Source organism: Amblyomma maculatum, chromosome 8 (genome assembly GCF_055883805.1).
Source record: "Amblyomma maculatum isolate TAMU_Amacu chromosome 8, ASM5588380v1, whole genome shotgun sequence".
Lineage (NCBI taxonomy): Eukaryota > Metazoa > Arthropoda > Arachnida > Ixodida > Ixodidae > Amblyomma > Amblyomma maculatum.
This window is the reverse complement of record NC_139351.1, coordinates 128537683-128555155: the sequence shown is the minus strand read 5'-3', so window position 1 is coordinate 128555155 and position 17473 is coordinate 128537683. Positions and strand designations below refer to the sequence as shown.

Below are 17473 nucleotides of genomic sequence, written 5' to 3'. Positions count from 1 at the left end.
GTGATTGACGGACCCCTTGTCGGCCGAGAAGCAAGCACACGAAAAAAAAAAAAAAAAAGAAAGAAACGGTTAAGTTCAAAACCCTCGAGCCCTGCATCGGCTTTAAAAACATATCTTGAAGAAACATTGTCGAACTCCTGCAGAATTTCAGCACAGGCGATAGAGATCGTATTGGTTCTCAGCCAGCATTCTGGTTCTTGGCAGAACAGTTTTTATGCGAGAGATATGAGCCCCGCAGAAGTGAGGGAAAGCGGCGGCGTTGCAGTTATGTATCTCACAACGCGCCGGCAGTACATCAGAAGCGAACATTTACGTGCACGAACAGCGGTAGCTTGCTGCACTTGCAATGTAATCTAAGCTGTCACAAACCCAGACTTCGCGGACATCCGGTGAATGAAACTCGAATCACGCTCAAAGAAAAAAAAAAGAAGAAAAAAACCCTCTCTGGACGGTAATCACGTTAGTAACTTGCGCTTCAGAGACATGCCTCTACTCATGGCTAATATGTAACATTAGTGGTTTCCCAATGCGACTAGAGTTATGAGGGTCGCCGCAATGGATACACGACATTATTAACATACTTTTTGTATTCCACTTTTGCTGTCTTCACGTCACTGCAGACCGACCAATCAGTTGTCATACCAGTATTGCAGAACCGAGAAACGTGCCCATAATAACTACAGCCACGTAAGAAAGCTCCGTAGCGACATCATTTGACAATCTGCGGAAGGCCTTCACTCGATTTTCGTAGAGCATTTCATTCAAAAACCACGCTCCAGCTTCAAAACTGCGTGCGTCCGAATGGCGCCGGCAGCCCGTTCAGCCATCCCATTCCTGTTAACGGCGAGCAATGGCAGCGATATAATGTTTCATAAAAGGCAAGCACACAGTAAGGCTTTCGCTACGCAACTGCGTCGAACGGCTCAAAACCGCGAGACTTCGATATATGCCCGAGACAATAGAGAGATTTAGCTTACCGTGACTCTCTACCGCGCGTGGGCGGGGCGCTCAAGCTGATTGGTCCCGACGCGGTAGGTCTATGTGCCTACCTCCAGTATGTGGCGCCATCTATCGGCGTCAAGGGGCGTCTGGGCATGCGCAGTGGAACGCGCGGTGGCGGATCACGGTAGCGGATCGCGGATCACGGTAAGCTAAAACTCTTTATTAAAAGAAAAACGAAGCAACGCGCAGTGGCTTTGGCCTCCTCGTTATAATCGACACGGCAGACTCGCTATATATACGCGGTCAACATTGGTACGCGCTGCTGCTTTTTGCGCTTCGCTTCTGTACGCGAGAAGCCGCAGAGCACTAATTTAATTGAGCATGCCAGTCTCCCGTTTCCCAACCGAGCGGGTCCCCGAACGAGTCAAAAGAAGGGAGGAGGAAAGAGAGAGGTGGAAGGAGAATAGACTGCACTGCAAAAGAACGGAGAGTGCTTAACGGGAAACAATGAGCGCACGCAGAGAAGGCTTCTGTTTTCTGATACGGCCCCGATCTGGGCCGCTCCTGTCCACACCCATCGTAGCGGCTAGATCGGCAGCGGATGGAGACGAGAGGGCGGACGGGAAAACATGAAAAAAGGAAGACCGCGACGTGAGGAGGAGAGTGTTCGTTAATGCACAATTAAAAGTAATGTGGCCAGCGCGCTGCGGGCCCCGCCTGCGAGCCGACGGTGCCGCAAATTAAACTTGCACGAAACGTAAATTAGACGGACGGGGCCCCGTGTACGGCAATGGGGAGGCGGGTGAGGAGGGGCCTGCGTGCATACCAGACACTACCCACGATCACGGACGTGATTTCTCGGTGCTGCCCCGGCCGACACCTGCACCGTCGTGGCTTCCTTTATCGGCTCCCGCATTGTCTGTGCTCGTTCTGGTTCCCGAGGCAAACACCACGCCGTGTTTACTGAACGAGCACGCGGTTTATTCTCGGAGCTTTGTGGTCCTCGTTTTGTTTACTGCGTCCTCCTTTACCCGCTCGAGAGGATCTGCGCGCTTGGAGAGCACAGCCACCTCTGTGACGTCACAGGAAGGAAAGGGTTGAAGACCAATGGCTGTTGTTGTTGTTCGGAGAATTAGCAGTCCGCGGAAACCGCGCTTTGGGAACACTGAACAGATGCAGACGTGGGTTCCGCGTCCTGGAAAGTTCTTTCGGATCTCTGGTTTTCGTTCGCGTATATATACGCGATCAGAAAACAAACAACCCGTTCGCGGGCCTAAGCGAAGCTACGAGTGTTTGAGGAACGCTTCCGGGCGCGTCTGCAGCTAAAAGCGCCATAACTGCGCGCCTGCAACCCTCCCAACTTCCACTGTGCACTCAAAAAAAAAAAAAAAAGACAGAAAGACAGAAAGAAAGAAAGGACAGAGAGAGATGAAATGTGGCTCGCTGAAGACATTTCAAAAATAAAAGTATATCAGTGCATCGAGTCATGATCGCTCGGGAGGCGATAATAAGCAGGTGACAGCGCCAACAGGCTGCGATACAGAGTTGCACCGAATAACGCTCAGCCAGTACAGTTATTGTTCGCGATCGTGCGAAGATAGGAGGCAGCTAGCCGCAACAATTTTCGCTACACCACGCACAACACCTCTGCATAAACCTATACAGAACGTTGTTCGGAGTGCAGTGTAGGTGGCGAAATAATCTGCTTAAAAGCTCGTGACTGAAAAAAGAGAAGATGAAATCAAACCAAAGAAGTCTCATTAAAATACTTGCTATCCTCGATTGAGCTTGCCGGCCCCAGGCCTGGTTGTCTGTTTACGGTGTCCACGTTTCAGACACAAGCAAAACTAAAAAGTGGTCATATAGTCAGGTACCGTGGAAACCACGAGACACGCATGTACAACACAAGCGCCACCTCACACGGGTGAGAGCTCGTGCAGTACGTGTTGCTGTTTGGCTGTGTTCATATTTGGAGCACGAAGGAAAGAGTGAAAGGGGATCTCTCGTCTCGCAAGCGCATCGGACTAAGGTAAAAAGCGCACGTGCCCGGATCGTAACTCCGGTGACCCAGGATTTCAGAAGGCGCCCACAATCGGTGAGAACGTGAACGAGGCGGGGCGAAAGAGCGAACGGCACACAGAAAGAGGGGTCACCCTACAGGGAGAGAAACTACGAGAGAGCACGCGCGAAAGACGGTGGTTGGCGCGCCCCGGCGCGCGATATTAATGAACGACCCCGGTGCAGTTTCAATTAGTGCGAGCGCTTGAAATCACGTACATCGACCTCCTGAGTTCATGCACTGGAAGTGTCTGCGCCTCCCGCCCTAGCTGTAGGCAAGCAGGGTACTACTGGTATAAGCCTGCTCAGTGACCGCACCTGTGCACGGGACGAATAAGAAGCTACAGACAAAACTTCTAAATCATTCCGCACACAAAACGTGCTGACCTTGTTTAAGGTCAAACTTGTGTGAACTGCAGAGCACGAATCAATAAAATTTACTGATGAGCAAGAACTTGTAATCCTCTGCCCAGGGCCCCATTGGAAATGGCTGCCAGTCTCGCCCGGTGCCCTTGTGCCATCCGCGTGTGAGCTGGTGAACATCTCCTCCCACTGCTCAACAGTGGGGGTTTGTGACAAGCAGCAATTTGGCCCGCCCACACCATATGATATTTAGAATGGTACATTCCAAGCAAAATGTACGTTTACCTGTGAGCACGAGGTCTTTTGCGCTTGTCACCGAGTTCGAAAGGACGCACGCAGCCGACCGGACGACAGGCATGAATGCCGAAATTTCATCTTGGTTGGTTAACCTCGTTTGGTTAACCACGTTTGCTGCTTCGATAAGCTGAAACGAGTTGGTTGGGTAGGGAAGCGCGCGATGTACACTATCGCAAACGTTTCACCTGAGGCACAGTGCTCGGTCTCGCGAACGTTCTCCTGTGAATACCAGTCGGACATTTCGCTTTTAACTAATAATTCTCAGACCTTTTCGCTCGTATGTTAAGTAACCTTTACTTTCAGTTATATGCGGCAAAACACAAAGGACGAGTGACAACGCGCTGCACCCGTACAGCGGCACGAAGTTGATTAAAACGAGGACGCATTTCCTCGACGCAAACTTTTACTTCACAGCACTAACATCGACCCTCGCGCCATTTTATTTTTATTTATTTTTTTGCTCTCTTTCCTTCGCGGTCAGCTCAAGCCCTTCCTGCAGGATACCGCGAAAGACAAAGCTGGCGGCGGCAGGGATAAAGGCGCACAATTTCCTGTCCAGTGCCCGATCTCATTGTATTCTCGTCGGAACAAACGAAAATTCCCGCGAAGGAGGGCGGAACAAAGTCAGAGCGGCATCGAGAGAAGGGCGCACAGGGCAGTTTGATCGTTCGTATGCTATATATATATATATATAGGTATATATATATTATCCCAAGACGATTCGGCGAAGGTGGGCAATACTGAGAGATGAAGCCAATGAGACCGATTCCAAGCTGCGCACTATAGGAGAGCCCAGCGCGCTCGGGTCTCGGCGAACCGGAAGCGGAAGTTAGCGCGAAATAAACAAAAGGAAACAACGCTGCGACCGTTACTGGAGGAGCCCCCCCCCCCCCCCCCCCCCCCTTTCTTCTTCTTCCCTGAGCCCGGCGTGCGGAAGGCGACGGCGGCGGAATCGAAAGCCGGAATCAAATTCGTCAGGATCGAAGATGAAGTTGCTTTCGAGCGAGCCGCGTCTTGTGGAGCGGCAAAGAGTCGACGCCAAACAAAGAAGCGGGCGGAAAGGCGTCGTCATTGCCTTCGACGCTGTGGAAGCAGCGGTGGCGATTCGTTCGAAAAAAAAAAATAAGAGAGGGCGTCAAAAAACATCGCATCTCTAGCGGTGTTGGTAGAAACAAGGGGCAAAAACGCCAAAGCAACTAGAACACGGGCGACCAATTGAAAGGCACAGATATAAGGAAAGAACGCGAAGCTTGAGACGGAACAGAAAAAGGGGATGCAGAAGCGGGAATTGGAGATCCGGTCCCGACGAAAATGATACGGGAAACGGCAAAGCTAGCCGAGAAGGGAATGAACCGAGCTAGTGGCAGCAGCAAGCAGCTCGTGGGACCAAGACAGCGCTTCTGCAGAAAAAGGGTAAACAAAGCGTATGGAGACTATGAAAAGGAGAAAAAGAAAGAAAGGCTCTACTGGACGAAAAATGTAAACAGTGCGACTCAAAACGACAAACAACGGGAACAACACCGAGCGTAAAAGGCTTTCGGTTTTGCAAAAAGCACAGGGCGTTGCGTTGAGACAAGCAGTAAACTTTAATCCTTAAAACAAAACCAAAAACAAACGTCAATAGTGCACACCAGAGAAGGAAAAGACAGCTGCAGCAAAAGAGAGAACAATAAAGACGAGGAGCTCGCAAACTTGGTCGTAGACGGAAAGGAAAATAAAATCCCGGTAAAACGAGAGGACTGTAAACAAAGACGAAGGGTTTGAAGAAGAGCGAAGCGAGAGGGGAGGATCGTCGATACGTACGAAAACAAGTTGCATTAAGTCTGGCGCAAGAAAACGGGAGACGGCTGAACGCTGGGTAAAAGCGTCCGCGCGACCCGTAAGAAAAACAAATATATAAGAGCGCTAGAAAACCGGGGCGCAGTATAAGATGCCACAGTCTCGAGGCAATCGGCTCAGCGCGCAACAAGCGCTGGCTTCTTCGCAGCGCCCATCCGAGACACGCAGAGCACGCAAAAAACACACAGACAGGCGTACAAGAGTTGAAGGGGGCCGGCCAAGGTGCGAAGGAAGGAAATAGCGAAAGCAGGAAAGACGCGCAATGGACGGACGAGCGAGGTTTCAGAGTTTACAGGAAACGGCTCCACCGCGCGTCTTGAGCTGTTTTCGTTTAATCCCCTGTTTTTGCTCTCCAGCGGTGCCTTCAGTTCTCTGCGGCGCGGGGCACTTCATACAGCGAGGCCCGCTTCTACCGGTTTTTAACGGATGTCTCTCTTTCGTCTAGCTGTTATTTACTTTTCAGTCATCTCTGCGACTTATTTTATTCGGCCGCTGAGCGTCGCTTCTAGCTTTGAGAGAGCGATGTTCCAAGGAGGAAGCTGTCGGCCTGTTCGCCGCCGTAGTGCTTTTTTTTTTTTTTTCCGGAAGATGCTGACCGGACGAGCAAAACTTTAATGGAAGGGGAAGTACCGCGTAAGCAAGCACTGTGTCCGCGCTCCGGATCGGCGCCCATCGCCCAAGCGACGCTAGTACAAGCGATAACGTCCCGCACGGTTCCAACCTCGAGACGCGACTAGAGGCGGAAGGGGAAATAGCAGAGCCGTTGATCCCGGGCAGTTACATTGTTATCTTACATAGACAGCACCATACTCATTGACTGAAACCACTGGATCATTCCTCTTTGTTTTGTTACCTAAAGAAGCCCCCCCCCCCCCCCCCCCCCCTTCCATTTTCTTCCCCACTGGGGGCATGTTGAAGCAGATGACAGCTACCATTAGCATCACTTTGCCGACTGCATGCACTGCCAACAATGCGTACTTCATGTGCATACATGCCATCTAGTTGGTCTCCTATTTATTTCATATTACCTTGGAGGCCCAAGGTCGCGGCCTTACATGCTCAGTCCCCCGACAAGAGAGATAGAAGTGGTTCTTGTTGGGAATCAAAAAAGGAATCTGAAAGATATGGGGGGAGGGGGACTCGGAGGAAACGAATCAGGTTGACAGGAGTGGTCGAGCCAGCTCCAAAGACAGCGAAGCCAGCCGCTGCAGAAGAGCAGAGAGCCAGTCGCATAACGCAGATCCCTTCGCGCATCGTTCGCGGTGATCCCTGGGTGCGCTTGAAGAAATTCTGGGGCCCCGGAAAGGACGCGGGAGAGAGAACCGAGGAGGAGCAGCGATAAAGCTGGCGCGGAGAGACAAGACAGCCGAGAGACACGGATTCCCACTTTGACACTAATGGCCACGCAGCGCCGCGGCTATCACCGTCAGCGCGCGCGTCTGCAGCTCGAAAAGTGCCCCCCTCCACGAGCGCATAGGTCTGTACTTTGCGGTTCGGTCTCACGAGTGCGGTTTAAAAGTCGTCTCCCGACTTCACAGGGCGCACTATATACCAACGGTACCGGTTTGTGCTTTAGCGCGTGGACAGGGCGGCGTTAAATAAGAGGCGAATGGGGAGAAGCTTTTTGGCCTTCTCCGACGAAGTGAAACGCATCAATGGCGTTTCTGCTCGATAGCGATTAAATCGTCGAGTGAGCGGGAAACCGATCGCTAGTTCGTGATTCACTCGAGCGTCTGTTCTTCGCTGATCGACAAGAGATCAAGTGGATTGCTCCGCACCATCGCCAGTTTTCAGAGAGAGGGAGAAAAAAAAAAACAAAAAAAAAAAACGAAACGGGCATACCCGATAACGATAAAGAGTAAAAAAGCGCTGCGACGATGATGAGAAAACCGGCTGCGACAACTGTGAAAAGGAAGGCTTTCCTGTACTGCAGAGGTGTCGTGCGAAAAAGCGCGCCAAGTGGCAGCTCCTCGTCGCCGCCTTCTCGATGAAGCAACACGCTAGCAGGCAAAAAAATAAAATAAAACAAAAAGACGGGATATCGGACAGATTCGCCTCACAGACGGATTTATAGCGTTCAAGTGATATACAGCCTAACGGTGCTACATTTGGTCGAGCTTTTGAAAACTACTTGCACATAAAAAGCGACGAAAATTGAAGATAAGTAAAGGCAATCTTTTTCAACGCGCCATTTCTTTTTTATTGCACAGTCCCTCGCAAACTGTCGCAAAAGGAAAAGAAAGCACACTTTCCGCCACCCCCATTAAGATTTACCGTGGGGCAGCATATAATAAAGATATTTAGCCTTTTATCATTATTCACGCACTTAAGCGTGCAAACAAGCGTTGCCCAACAAAGCGCGACGCCTTGCCCCTTTGAACTTCTTCGCTACAAAAGGGAGGTAAAAAAACAAAATGGGAAGACTTCTAAACAACGCCGGTAGCAATTTTTCGTCGTACACGACCAGCTAGGTGGCTGAACGTCGTTGTTTCCTGGAATAACGAGGAGGCCCTCGAAACGGGGCTAAAGAGGGCCGGCCGCGACGCGCAGCCGTTGCGTGTTGCTGCAGCAAGCAGTAGCAGGGCCTGGGATAGATAGTCTCTCCCCGCGGATAATGGCGACCCAAACGACGTAGTAACTTTCACGAGCTGCTTCTCCTCGTACAGCAAAGTGTGGCGCCCGCAAGGAGAAGCTACGTGGTGCTAAACGCTTTGTCTTCTTATACCCGCTCGCCGAAAGAAGGGCCCCGGCGGAGAAGAATCCAGTTTATCGCAGGGTGCGCTCCGTAACTGCACGCGAAGCTGCCACCGCTGAAAAAGCGTGCGAAGACAGCGACGCGACGTCGGTTGTTCCAGGCCAGGGTTAGCCGCCGGATAACGGCGAAGGGCTGCAAACGAGCAGCCCATTACCGTCAATGTCGAGCGCCACCGGAAAGAACAACCAGCCCAGAAAGGAGCACCGGCCGTAGTACGCCCTACACACGACGAAGGCGCGCGTTCACGAAGCGAAAATGGGGATCTCTTCCGAACAACTTGAAGTAGCTGCCTAAGGGCACACAAGGTGCTACGTGTCAAGGAAGCCGACGGGCGACTTTTCAACTAGCCCGACTGGGGCTTGCACCTTATCGTCGTCCAATGGTGCAAAATGACCCCGGGGAAGTGGCGACCCTCGTGCGTATACCACAAAAGCACAGCTGAAAACCCGGGAGGTGAGGGCGTTCAAGCCGGGGCCCTTAGACAGGGAACAAACGAACGGCCCCGTTTTTTCGAGAGTTCGCCCGGGTCCACTGTTATCGGAGGCCACAAATCAGCGCTCCTCCTCGCTTTTATCGCCCAAGGGAGAAGAACTAGGGGCCACGAGCAGTCGCAAGGGGACAGCGACGAGCCGAAAGGAAGTCGCGCTACAAAATCGGCGTCGCCAACGCCGATGCGAGAGAAGCAGACGGACGCCGCCCTGGGGCAGCCGTACAAAGAAGGGGTCGCCAAACGACCTCTTCTTTCCCGCCGCCCAGGAGAGGACGACCCACCACGGTCATTAGCCGCGCGGACGCGCGCGCCTGGATCCAGCCAGCTGCAGAAGAAACTGGTCGTCGCCGCGATGAACGACGGGCCGACGCCACCGCGGCGTCGTCGCGGCCAAGCATGGACACAACGCGATGTCGGCGAGCACCCGTTGCGCTCTCTTTCCCCCCTCCCCACCACTCGATGAGGAAGATTGCGATCGGCTGCCGGTGAACGGATGGGGTGCTCCCCTTCGTGAGATACAGCCCGATGTGGACTCTGTACCCCCCCTCCCCTCTTCTTCCACATTAGTCCGGTATATTTTCTGGTTCCTTGGAATCCAAAGCCAGTCGTAGACTGCAGCTCACAAGAAGCCACACCGATGCTTGTGTGGCCATCACACCAAGACTTCTTCGGAACAAGAGCCTTTCGAGTACCGATTTACAGCAACATCACGAAGGCTACAACCTACGGTGGATAGACATAGAATGCCTCTAATCTTTAATAAGAAGCATGTATGTATGTATGTATGTATGTATGTATGTATGTATGTATGTATGTATGTATGTATGTATGTATGTATGTATGTATGTATGTACGTACGAGAGAGGGGGGGGGATTTGAGCTTCCAGCGCGCGATGCGAACACTCGTTTGTCAATGACGGTAAAAGAAACCATTATTGCGAAGAGTCTACCATCGAACCCGCAGTACGGAGTCAAGAGCTCCGGCACGGAAGGACGGCATGTGGTCTGGTCAAGCTTTTCGTGTAGCTTCGACAGCATGACCCAGAAAGTAGTCGGCTGTTATGTGACTTATGCAGAGCAAAGCAAGAACTTCGCCGTGAGCGAATATGCGTTCGTGTTCGACAGTCGCGCACATAAGGAGATTGCCCTGCGCCGCTTACAATTCTTCTACGGCGTGTAGAGGGGACCGTACAGCAGACTAATCGCCCCTAGCCGGATGCTACTACTATCCGACATGCCGCGCGGTCTACGCACGTCGGACAGAATATGGGCGGACGCCTTACATGGCCCGTGCACAAAGAACCAGCGCCGCCCGGTGTCTATGTGTATCGTATACGAGTTTCGTGACATGGTACCTTCGGTGCTGCAGTTCTCCCCCTCCTCCCCCGTCCCAGAAGCCATGCGAGCAGCACACAACACGGGGTCTGCGGCGGAGCCGGAGGACTGCTGGGATCCCCTCTATTTCTCCGGTCGGTGCCTTCGCTACGCCATAAACGGAGCAAATTGCTGGAACGTGAAGAGAGATCTTCTGTGATCCTCCTCTCCACCCTACCGGTGTACCTCCTCTCCCATCCCCGCATCCATACCCCCTCGCCGGCAGAAAAGATAGATGGACGTGGCCCGAACCAAAGGGGCGGAGCACCGGCAGGAATCAGGTTCTGCAAGCCCGTACACGGCTTCCACGCCGGTCGGCGGCGGTACTCCAAGAGGACGACCAGCACGATAGAAGAAGCTGCTGGCCGGGCGGAGGGCGTTCAAAAAGAAAAGCCAATTACTCGGCGGGAGGGCGCACAAGCTTCGGCCCGCTCCCGCCAAGAAGGAGCCCCTCTGTCCGGCACTGGCGGCCCCGCTCTTCTCTCTCCTTCTTGGTCTTGAACTTGATTCTTTCTTCGTTGCTGATCGCCGTCGTTACGGCATGACTGCACGGTTGCGCGCAGTCATGCTGCGGCGTCCTTTCTTAAATGGTCTGTCCCGCGCGCCGGCATGCGTCGGGTGGAGGTCGTTACTGGACCTGCGCTGTTTATTGTTGATTCGAAATTCGCTAAAATTTGCCCCTCCTCTCCTCCTCGTTTAAAGTGACGTTGGAACGCATAAAGGGAAGCACGGCACCTTAAGCACGGCTGCAGTGCTGACTTGGTGCCTGTCCGCGAGGAGGTGCCGGCACCGTACCGGCCGCTTCGTTTCCCACGGCTGTTGCGTGATTTCGGCCAGGGGCGGCGGTGTGGCGCCTGAATTCGTCACACCTGGCACCAGTTCGTGACCCCGCCGACAGACGTCACGGAGTCTGTCAGGTCAACCCCTGACGGCTGACGATCTGAGAGGTGTTGTCCAGCTCTAGCGCTTATAAAGGTTCGGTGCTACGTCGACTGCGCGACGCTGGTTGAATAACACCTGGTGGTTGATGTACAACAGGTACCGCGATAGACGTTTGCTTCGACGAAGCTACAGGTACTGAGGAAAATTTTGAAGAAGCCGTTACTCTGCTAGAACAAGCAGACATCCAACTATCCTCACAGCCAAATATTCCGTTAAAGATGCCTTCTGGAAACAAGGCTCGCTTAAGAAATCCTGTGTAATGGAGACCACAAGTGTCAGTCAGGGGAATAGCCGGGTGGGGTTCGGTGTCACAGCACCCTCCGAAATTCTCGAAACGTTGCATTCCCCTACGAAATCCTTTCCGCATTGTTTTCTCACCCATCTTTTTCTTTTCGCTCGGAGGCTTATAACGCCCCCCAATATATTTCTGGCTACGCCACTGGTGTCAATTGAGACGTTCACGGTGAACCGTCACGTGCTCCACTGGCGACTGTGCATCCACCTCAACGAACTCGCCCTCATAATGGTCTTCTCGATGCAAGCGGTCACTATCGCCACGTAGGAAGATGTTTCAAAGCCACCCCGATTGGTTGGTTTAACGTCACAAAGTGACTCAGGCTCAGGTGACTCAGTGACTCAATTTCGACAACCTGGGGTTCGTTAACGTGCACTGACATCGCACAGCACACGGGCGCCTTGCTTTTCGCCGCCATTGAAAAGCGGCCGGGATCTGATCCCGCCTCCTGGGATACAACAGTCCAGCGATGTAACGACCGCGCCGGGGCAGCCATTACGGTTGAGGCCAGACGACGCAGGGCGCTTCGGAATGAGCGTGGCTGCGATAGAAAAAAAAAAAAAATAAAATAAAAAAAAAAGTTCGCGTTGTAATCCATGTAATCCGAAACATCCCTCTTTCAAGGGACAGAATCAATTACGCTACGTTGAGCCTCCCTCGAGTCGACGCGACCAGCGCAGGCCCACCGTAAAACACGGAAGCGTGTCTTCTCCGGGGACACTGCAGCGTGACGGACGTGCTAAAAAGCGTGCGAACGAGGTCCGAGCCCAAGCAAACAACGGGAATAACTGGCAAGAAGACCACCGAGGGACAGCCCATCGCTCGTCGCTACACTGTCATCACCAAAGTTGCGCTGTCACCCACCGCGGGTGACCGCGTCGAGACAAAAGAGGAGCGCGCAAACACGCCTGCCTGCGCTTTTCTTATATGTCCGTGTAAAACGCCTTCGACCCGGCAGGGTGCAGGAAGTGAGGCTATTTTCTACGTTTCTTTCCTCCGTCTTATCCCTTAATTCGACGGCCAGGAACAAAAGCCATTCACCAAGTTAAGCCAGCGGTGACAGGTTCCCACCGTCTGACAGCGCAAGTCGCAGTTGACGAGGGCTCCTGCTACGAGAAAGAACCGGCGAGGAAGGAAGAAAAAAAATTAAGAAAACAATGATAAGGAGACGCTCCCGACGAGAACAATGCAGGAGTCGGAGTGCTGGTGGGTGCTAGGGTCCCTCCTTGCCACCATCTTAGCCCGGACGCCGGAGGGACCTGACAAGCCATCGTTGGCGGCGCGTACAACGCGACGAGAGATCATTATCGCGCTTCTGACAAGGGAATCGCCCAGCAAGAAAGAGCCCCACGATGGTGGGCGCTTTTAAAAACGCACCCGCTGTCTCCTGCCATATCTACGCCTCTGTATTCCCTTCTCAGAGAGGGGACGAAGCCGAGTTTGTCCGGTCGTCGCACGGCGCGAAGCGGCAAACGGACGAGCCCGGCATAGCGAAGTATATAGGTAGGGCTCCTCCTGGAAGAAGCAGTCGTAATAAGCGGTCTTCATTGCGGTGGCCGAGGGGACGGTCACGGCGGACGCCGTGTCGCCCGGTGGACACCGTTGCGAACGTGAGCGCCTATCTTGATTGGGACGACTTTGCGTGGTTAAGAAAAGCAACAAGACTCCAGCTGCGAGGCATGGGAACAATGGCTGTTCCCGTCAAAATTGTTTCAAACTGTACTAAGTGTCCGCAGGTCTCGATTCGTAAAGCTTAGTTAATAGGTTAAAGAGCAGAACGTTGCGCCACTCGGTATGACGTTCTGTAAAATTCTAAACGCAAAAGCAGGGTACAGCGGTGCTGGACAAGCGATGTTTGCTCCGTCCACTGTTGTTTCTTGTATTATGTGCTTCGAACTTTGAGTACTGAAGAGGCAAATAGCTCCCTGAAGAAATGGACACATTTAAAGATGTCGCAGCAGTTTTGCCATCGGCAATCCATCGCAAAGCAATGCTATTTAAGGCGTAGATGCTGTTTCAAGTAGGTATATGGATGACCTGAACTGACAAAATCTAGCCTGCAAACCGGTAAGCATAACTGCAACCAGAAATGCATGTTCCTGAGGCAGCAGACACGGGCGCATCCTGCACGATCTTTGCGTGCATGGCCTTCATTTTCAGAAAAAGATGTGTTAGGCGCATACCATGCGTCCGCTCTTTCACTACTCGCTCACGAAAGGAGACCTGAAATTTTCTGATGTGGGAAAGTTGAAGCCCTGTTGTTTAGTTCAGCACTGAGGCGTATGCATCAATGTTGCGAAGTGTTCTAATTGGCAGCAACACAGTACAGAAAAGCAGAGGTGCATACACGAGAGGGCTGAGCAACACAAATAAAGAATAATTTTCATCAACAAAATTCGGCCCCCAAACTAGCACAGAAAGAACCGAAAAATAATGGAAGCATGGTGAACACAGAGAACGTTTTCTTCCGCGTTTCTTTTCCTTTCTTGCTTTATCTGTCAAACGGCCGGACCCAGTGCGCTGCGATTCCACGGTGCAAAAGGGAAGGGCCACATCATCAGGAAACGTTAAAAGAACTTCGAGACAAGAAATCGTTAAAAGGACTCTGGTATCCAATGTTGGCTTGCGTTGATAGTCAAGATACTCATGGTTCATCGTTATGCTGTGACAACTGCGCTCTTGTTCCAAGACCGCCGACGCAACAAATTTTCGCTTATTCCTCACCACTGGCGTATCATTACTAAGGACTGAACACCGGCGACCAACAAAAATTTCACCGCATGGATTCTGTGTCCAATGGCACGACTGCAAAACACACCTGGAAGAGCACTGCTTTCCCTGCTACGGCAACATAATTAGTTTTAAATAAAATACACTCAAGGGCCAGCTCGGTCATCTCGTTCGCCACTGGCAAGCAGAACAGGGCTTCGCTTCAGGGCACTCACCGGTGAGGACCGCAGAAGTAGCATTGGCAACTAGCAGCAGGACTGCGACGCAGAGGGTCGCACGACACGCCGCCATGGCGCACACAGTCGCCGTGTTATCCAAAAAACAGAGGTAGTTGCTGTAGTGCGTGTGATCCTTAACCACGCGGCAGGAGAAAGATCCAAAGTGCACACCACCGTCTTCCTCGCACAGGCTGTCGATGCAGCACTTAGCGGCGCCGACGGCCGAGAGTCACCGCGTCACAGCAGAGCCGCAGGAGCACGGAGCGCTCGCGAGGCATCATCTCGCTCTGCGCGGGAGCCGGGGAAGCAGGCACAAGCACGACGACGCCGCGCACACACGCACCGGCTGCCGAAGCAGCCGACGGACACGATGGAAAGCCGCGTCGATCCGCCCAACGGCGAAGGGCAACTGTGAGGGGAACCGCGGCACGTCTTCGCGCGGGCCCAGGCGCTTCTATTTCGAGACCGCGAGGGTAGGCCGGCTGTGCGGCGGAGGGGCCGGCGAGGAGGCAGGACTCTTCTTGCCCGAGCGCGGCCGCGAGAACTTGTTCCGTTCCGGCCCTTTCCCAGCGAACGCCCCTGTACTTTGTTCGCCGGTTTTCTCTCTCTCTTTTAGGAGAAAGGGGGATCACACAGCAGGGATAACCCCACGGGGGGCCCTTGCAGGGAGGGCGACGAGCAACCCCAAACTCATGTCAAGACCTGCCGTGACGTGTCTCCCTCTGGTGGCGATCCGTGGCGCCACAACGTTGGGCAAGCAAAACAGCGGCGGTGCACGGGCACTACCATCAGCACGGCGTGTGTGTGTCACGACGACGGCTGTTGCGTGTGTCGTGCAACCGTTCGCTCGCGCATCGGCCTGCCTCATAAGCAGCCCTTTAGCCGCGGACGTTGAAGTCCTTCTAGGCGACCGCGGCAGTCGAACGATGTGTTTGTTTGCCCAGGCCCGGCGCGCGAAAGGAAGAGTCGTGTCCCATCGAGATGGGGGCCCGGTGGTCTCCACGGCGCGGGACGGATCGTGATGCTGATGGCTCGCGCCCCGCTGGGCGACATGGCAGGCGCGGCTGCCTGTGAGCACGCCGCCACGGGATTCGGACCGGCCCGCGTTCTTTCTCTTTTCGTATTGCGTTTCACCCTTGAGCACCGCCGCAGTGGGACGCCCCGCATTTAGATGAGTGCTGACTGAAATGGCGCGCGCGTCCCAAGTAAGACGCACGAGCGAACGCCTCTTCGATGGCAAGGTCGATAAAAAAGCGCGCTAACCTGCTTTCTTTTTTTCTTACTGAATGGCATTGTCTCGCGTGCTGTCTATTTATAAGCCACGAACGTTCGTGCAGTTCGGTAGCCCATGAAGCAGGGAGCTGTAGTCAAAGTAAAAGTTGCTCGTTTCCGATTATAGGCCGCGGCCCACACACCGTGATGAAGGAGGGGGTTCGCCTCGCCTCTTGCAGGGTTCTACTGAGCGGCATTATTTTCGCCGCATCAGCTGCCAATCACGGGTGCCTTCGTCGAACTGCCGGTCCAACAGCGGCGGCAGCAGTGTAGCGGGCCTTTGTGTTTCTCCTGTCCAGCTGAGCTTTGACTCCGCACGTGAAGGGGCTCCGCTAAACCAAGATGTCAGCAGCGGGCGGTGCTGCCAAATCTGTCCACCGGGCAAAAAGCATTCATCCTCCGACAACAAGGCGTGCAAGGGGAGGTAGTCGCGTTGGATACAACACGCGCCCGCCTTTCTGAGGATAAAAGCCCGCCCTGTCTTCTTCTTTGGCAGCGGGGGTGCACCTTTTTGTTGGCAGACACGAGAGAAGCCCCACTGTTTCCACGCGTGAAACTGTTGGACGCGCGCGGTCTTTTCTGAAGCTGAAAACCGAGATAGGGAGACTCGGAGAGGAGCACTCAAGAGTACTAGGGACCTGCGCATTTCCGGAGAAAGTAAACTCCTGACTCCTGCTGTAAGCGGACCTCCTGCACTTTTTTCAAGCGCTGGTTCCTCTACAAAGCTCCCCGCTCGACAGTCTCCCGGAACAAAGAGATGGTAAAAAAAAAAAAAGTAAAACGGGTGGAGGCGCTCGGGGCTTCCCTGGGGTGCGCAGCCGCTCTTGGCGAACAAAAGCCGCAGTCGTTCGAAGAGGAGTCAAGAAGGAGAAAGTCTCTGGGCTGGACGCGCGCGCATAATCCCCTATGCAGTAAATATCCGACCGTCTCGCGCCGACTGATGAGCTCCCAAAGTGAATTAGTGTCTTGGGGCTATTTCCAGCAGTCCCGGAGGGGGGAGAAGCGCATCGCGAGCCAAAGGAGGAGGCGCCCGCTTCTCTCTCTCTCTCCCCCCTCTCGACGTAGAGTCCAACTTCGAGAGATTGGGGCTGCACCTGGAGACCCTCCTAGTGGGAGGGGGCTGGACCACCACCGCAGGCGCCCGGGTTGTCGTGCGCGAGCGTGATCGCAATGTGCTTTTTGGCTCCTCTGAGCACACGTCAACCCGGACCCTCCTTTCATACCAGAGTGCCGGCGTCCTTTCCGTTGTTGGCCTGCCGTGCCACGTCGGGTTCTTCCGTTTTGTCTTCCCTGGACGCGGTAGGAACGCCGCTGATCACCTCCAGCTGAGGCGTTAGGGCAACATGAGACGCCCCCGAAGATCGAAGGCGACCCAGGAGGTCCGTTCTCTTGTCAGACGTGGCACGTGCGCCCGCTATCAGCCTATGCGGACTGAGAATGCGTTGGGGTTGAGAAGACTCGACAGAGAACATGAGGAGTGCGAGATGCAGGGCCGTTGCTTATTCCAGGATACGCGCATTCTTTGTGCTGTCGTGACGCTGCGACTAAGTCGACCCGGCCTTCACTTGGTAGCGTGCAGAGACTCCGGGTTGAAGAAGGATTGAATCTTCGAAGTTGGTAAAATATATACAAGCAGGTTTAATGGCACTTTGAGAAAACGTATTTACATTAAAAAAGGAGGGTATATCAGCAAAATGGCAAGCGTTAATAGTTCATAGCGAGAAGCGTCTGGATGAGCCGTTTACCCAGGGCTCAGAGCGTCATTTCGTGCTCTGCAACGTCCTTAAAAACCCCTATGTCCAGCCCCTCTCTGAAGATGCTGACCAACCAGTTCCAGGGCACGCCCCTCAGATATCGGCATCCAATCGAACACATCACTGCACTGATGGTCTAATGCC

At 53.5% G+C, this 17473-nt stretch overlaps 1 protein-coding gene across 5 annotated transcripts in view; it reads right to left on the bottom strand.

Annotated features, from left to right (window-relative positions):
* The window catches only part of LOC146182538 (latrophilin Cirl-like), a 454778-nt gene that overhangs the window by 100689 nt on the left and 336616 nt on the right, over positions 1 to 17473 (bottom strand). The window contains exon 1 of one of the 5 annotated variants that reach the window (XM_084577658.1): positions 14301 to 14711. The exons of the other annotated variants lie outside the window; for them this stretch is intronic. Coding sequence (XP_084433784.1) covers positions 14301 to 14376 — 76 coding nt within the window. The 5' untranslated portion in view covers positions 14377 to 14711. Of the gene's footprint in view, positions 1 to 14300; positions 14712 to 17473 lie in introns of those variants that run through there. 5 annotated transcript variants of the gene reach the window in all.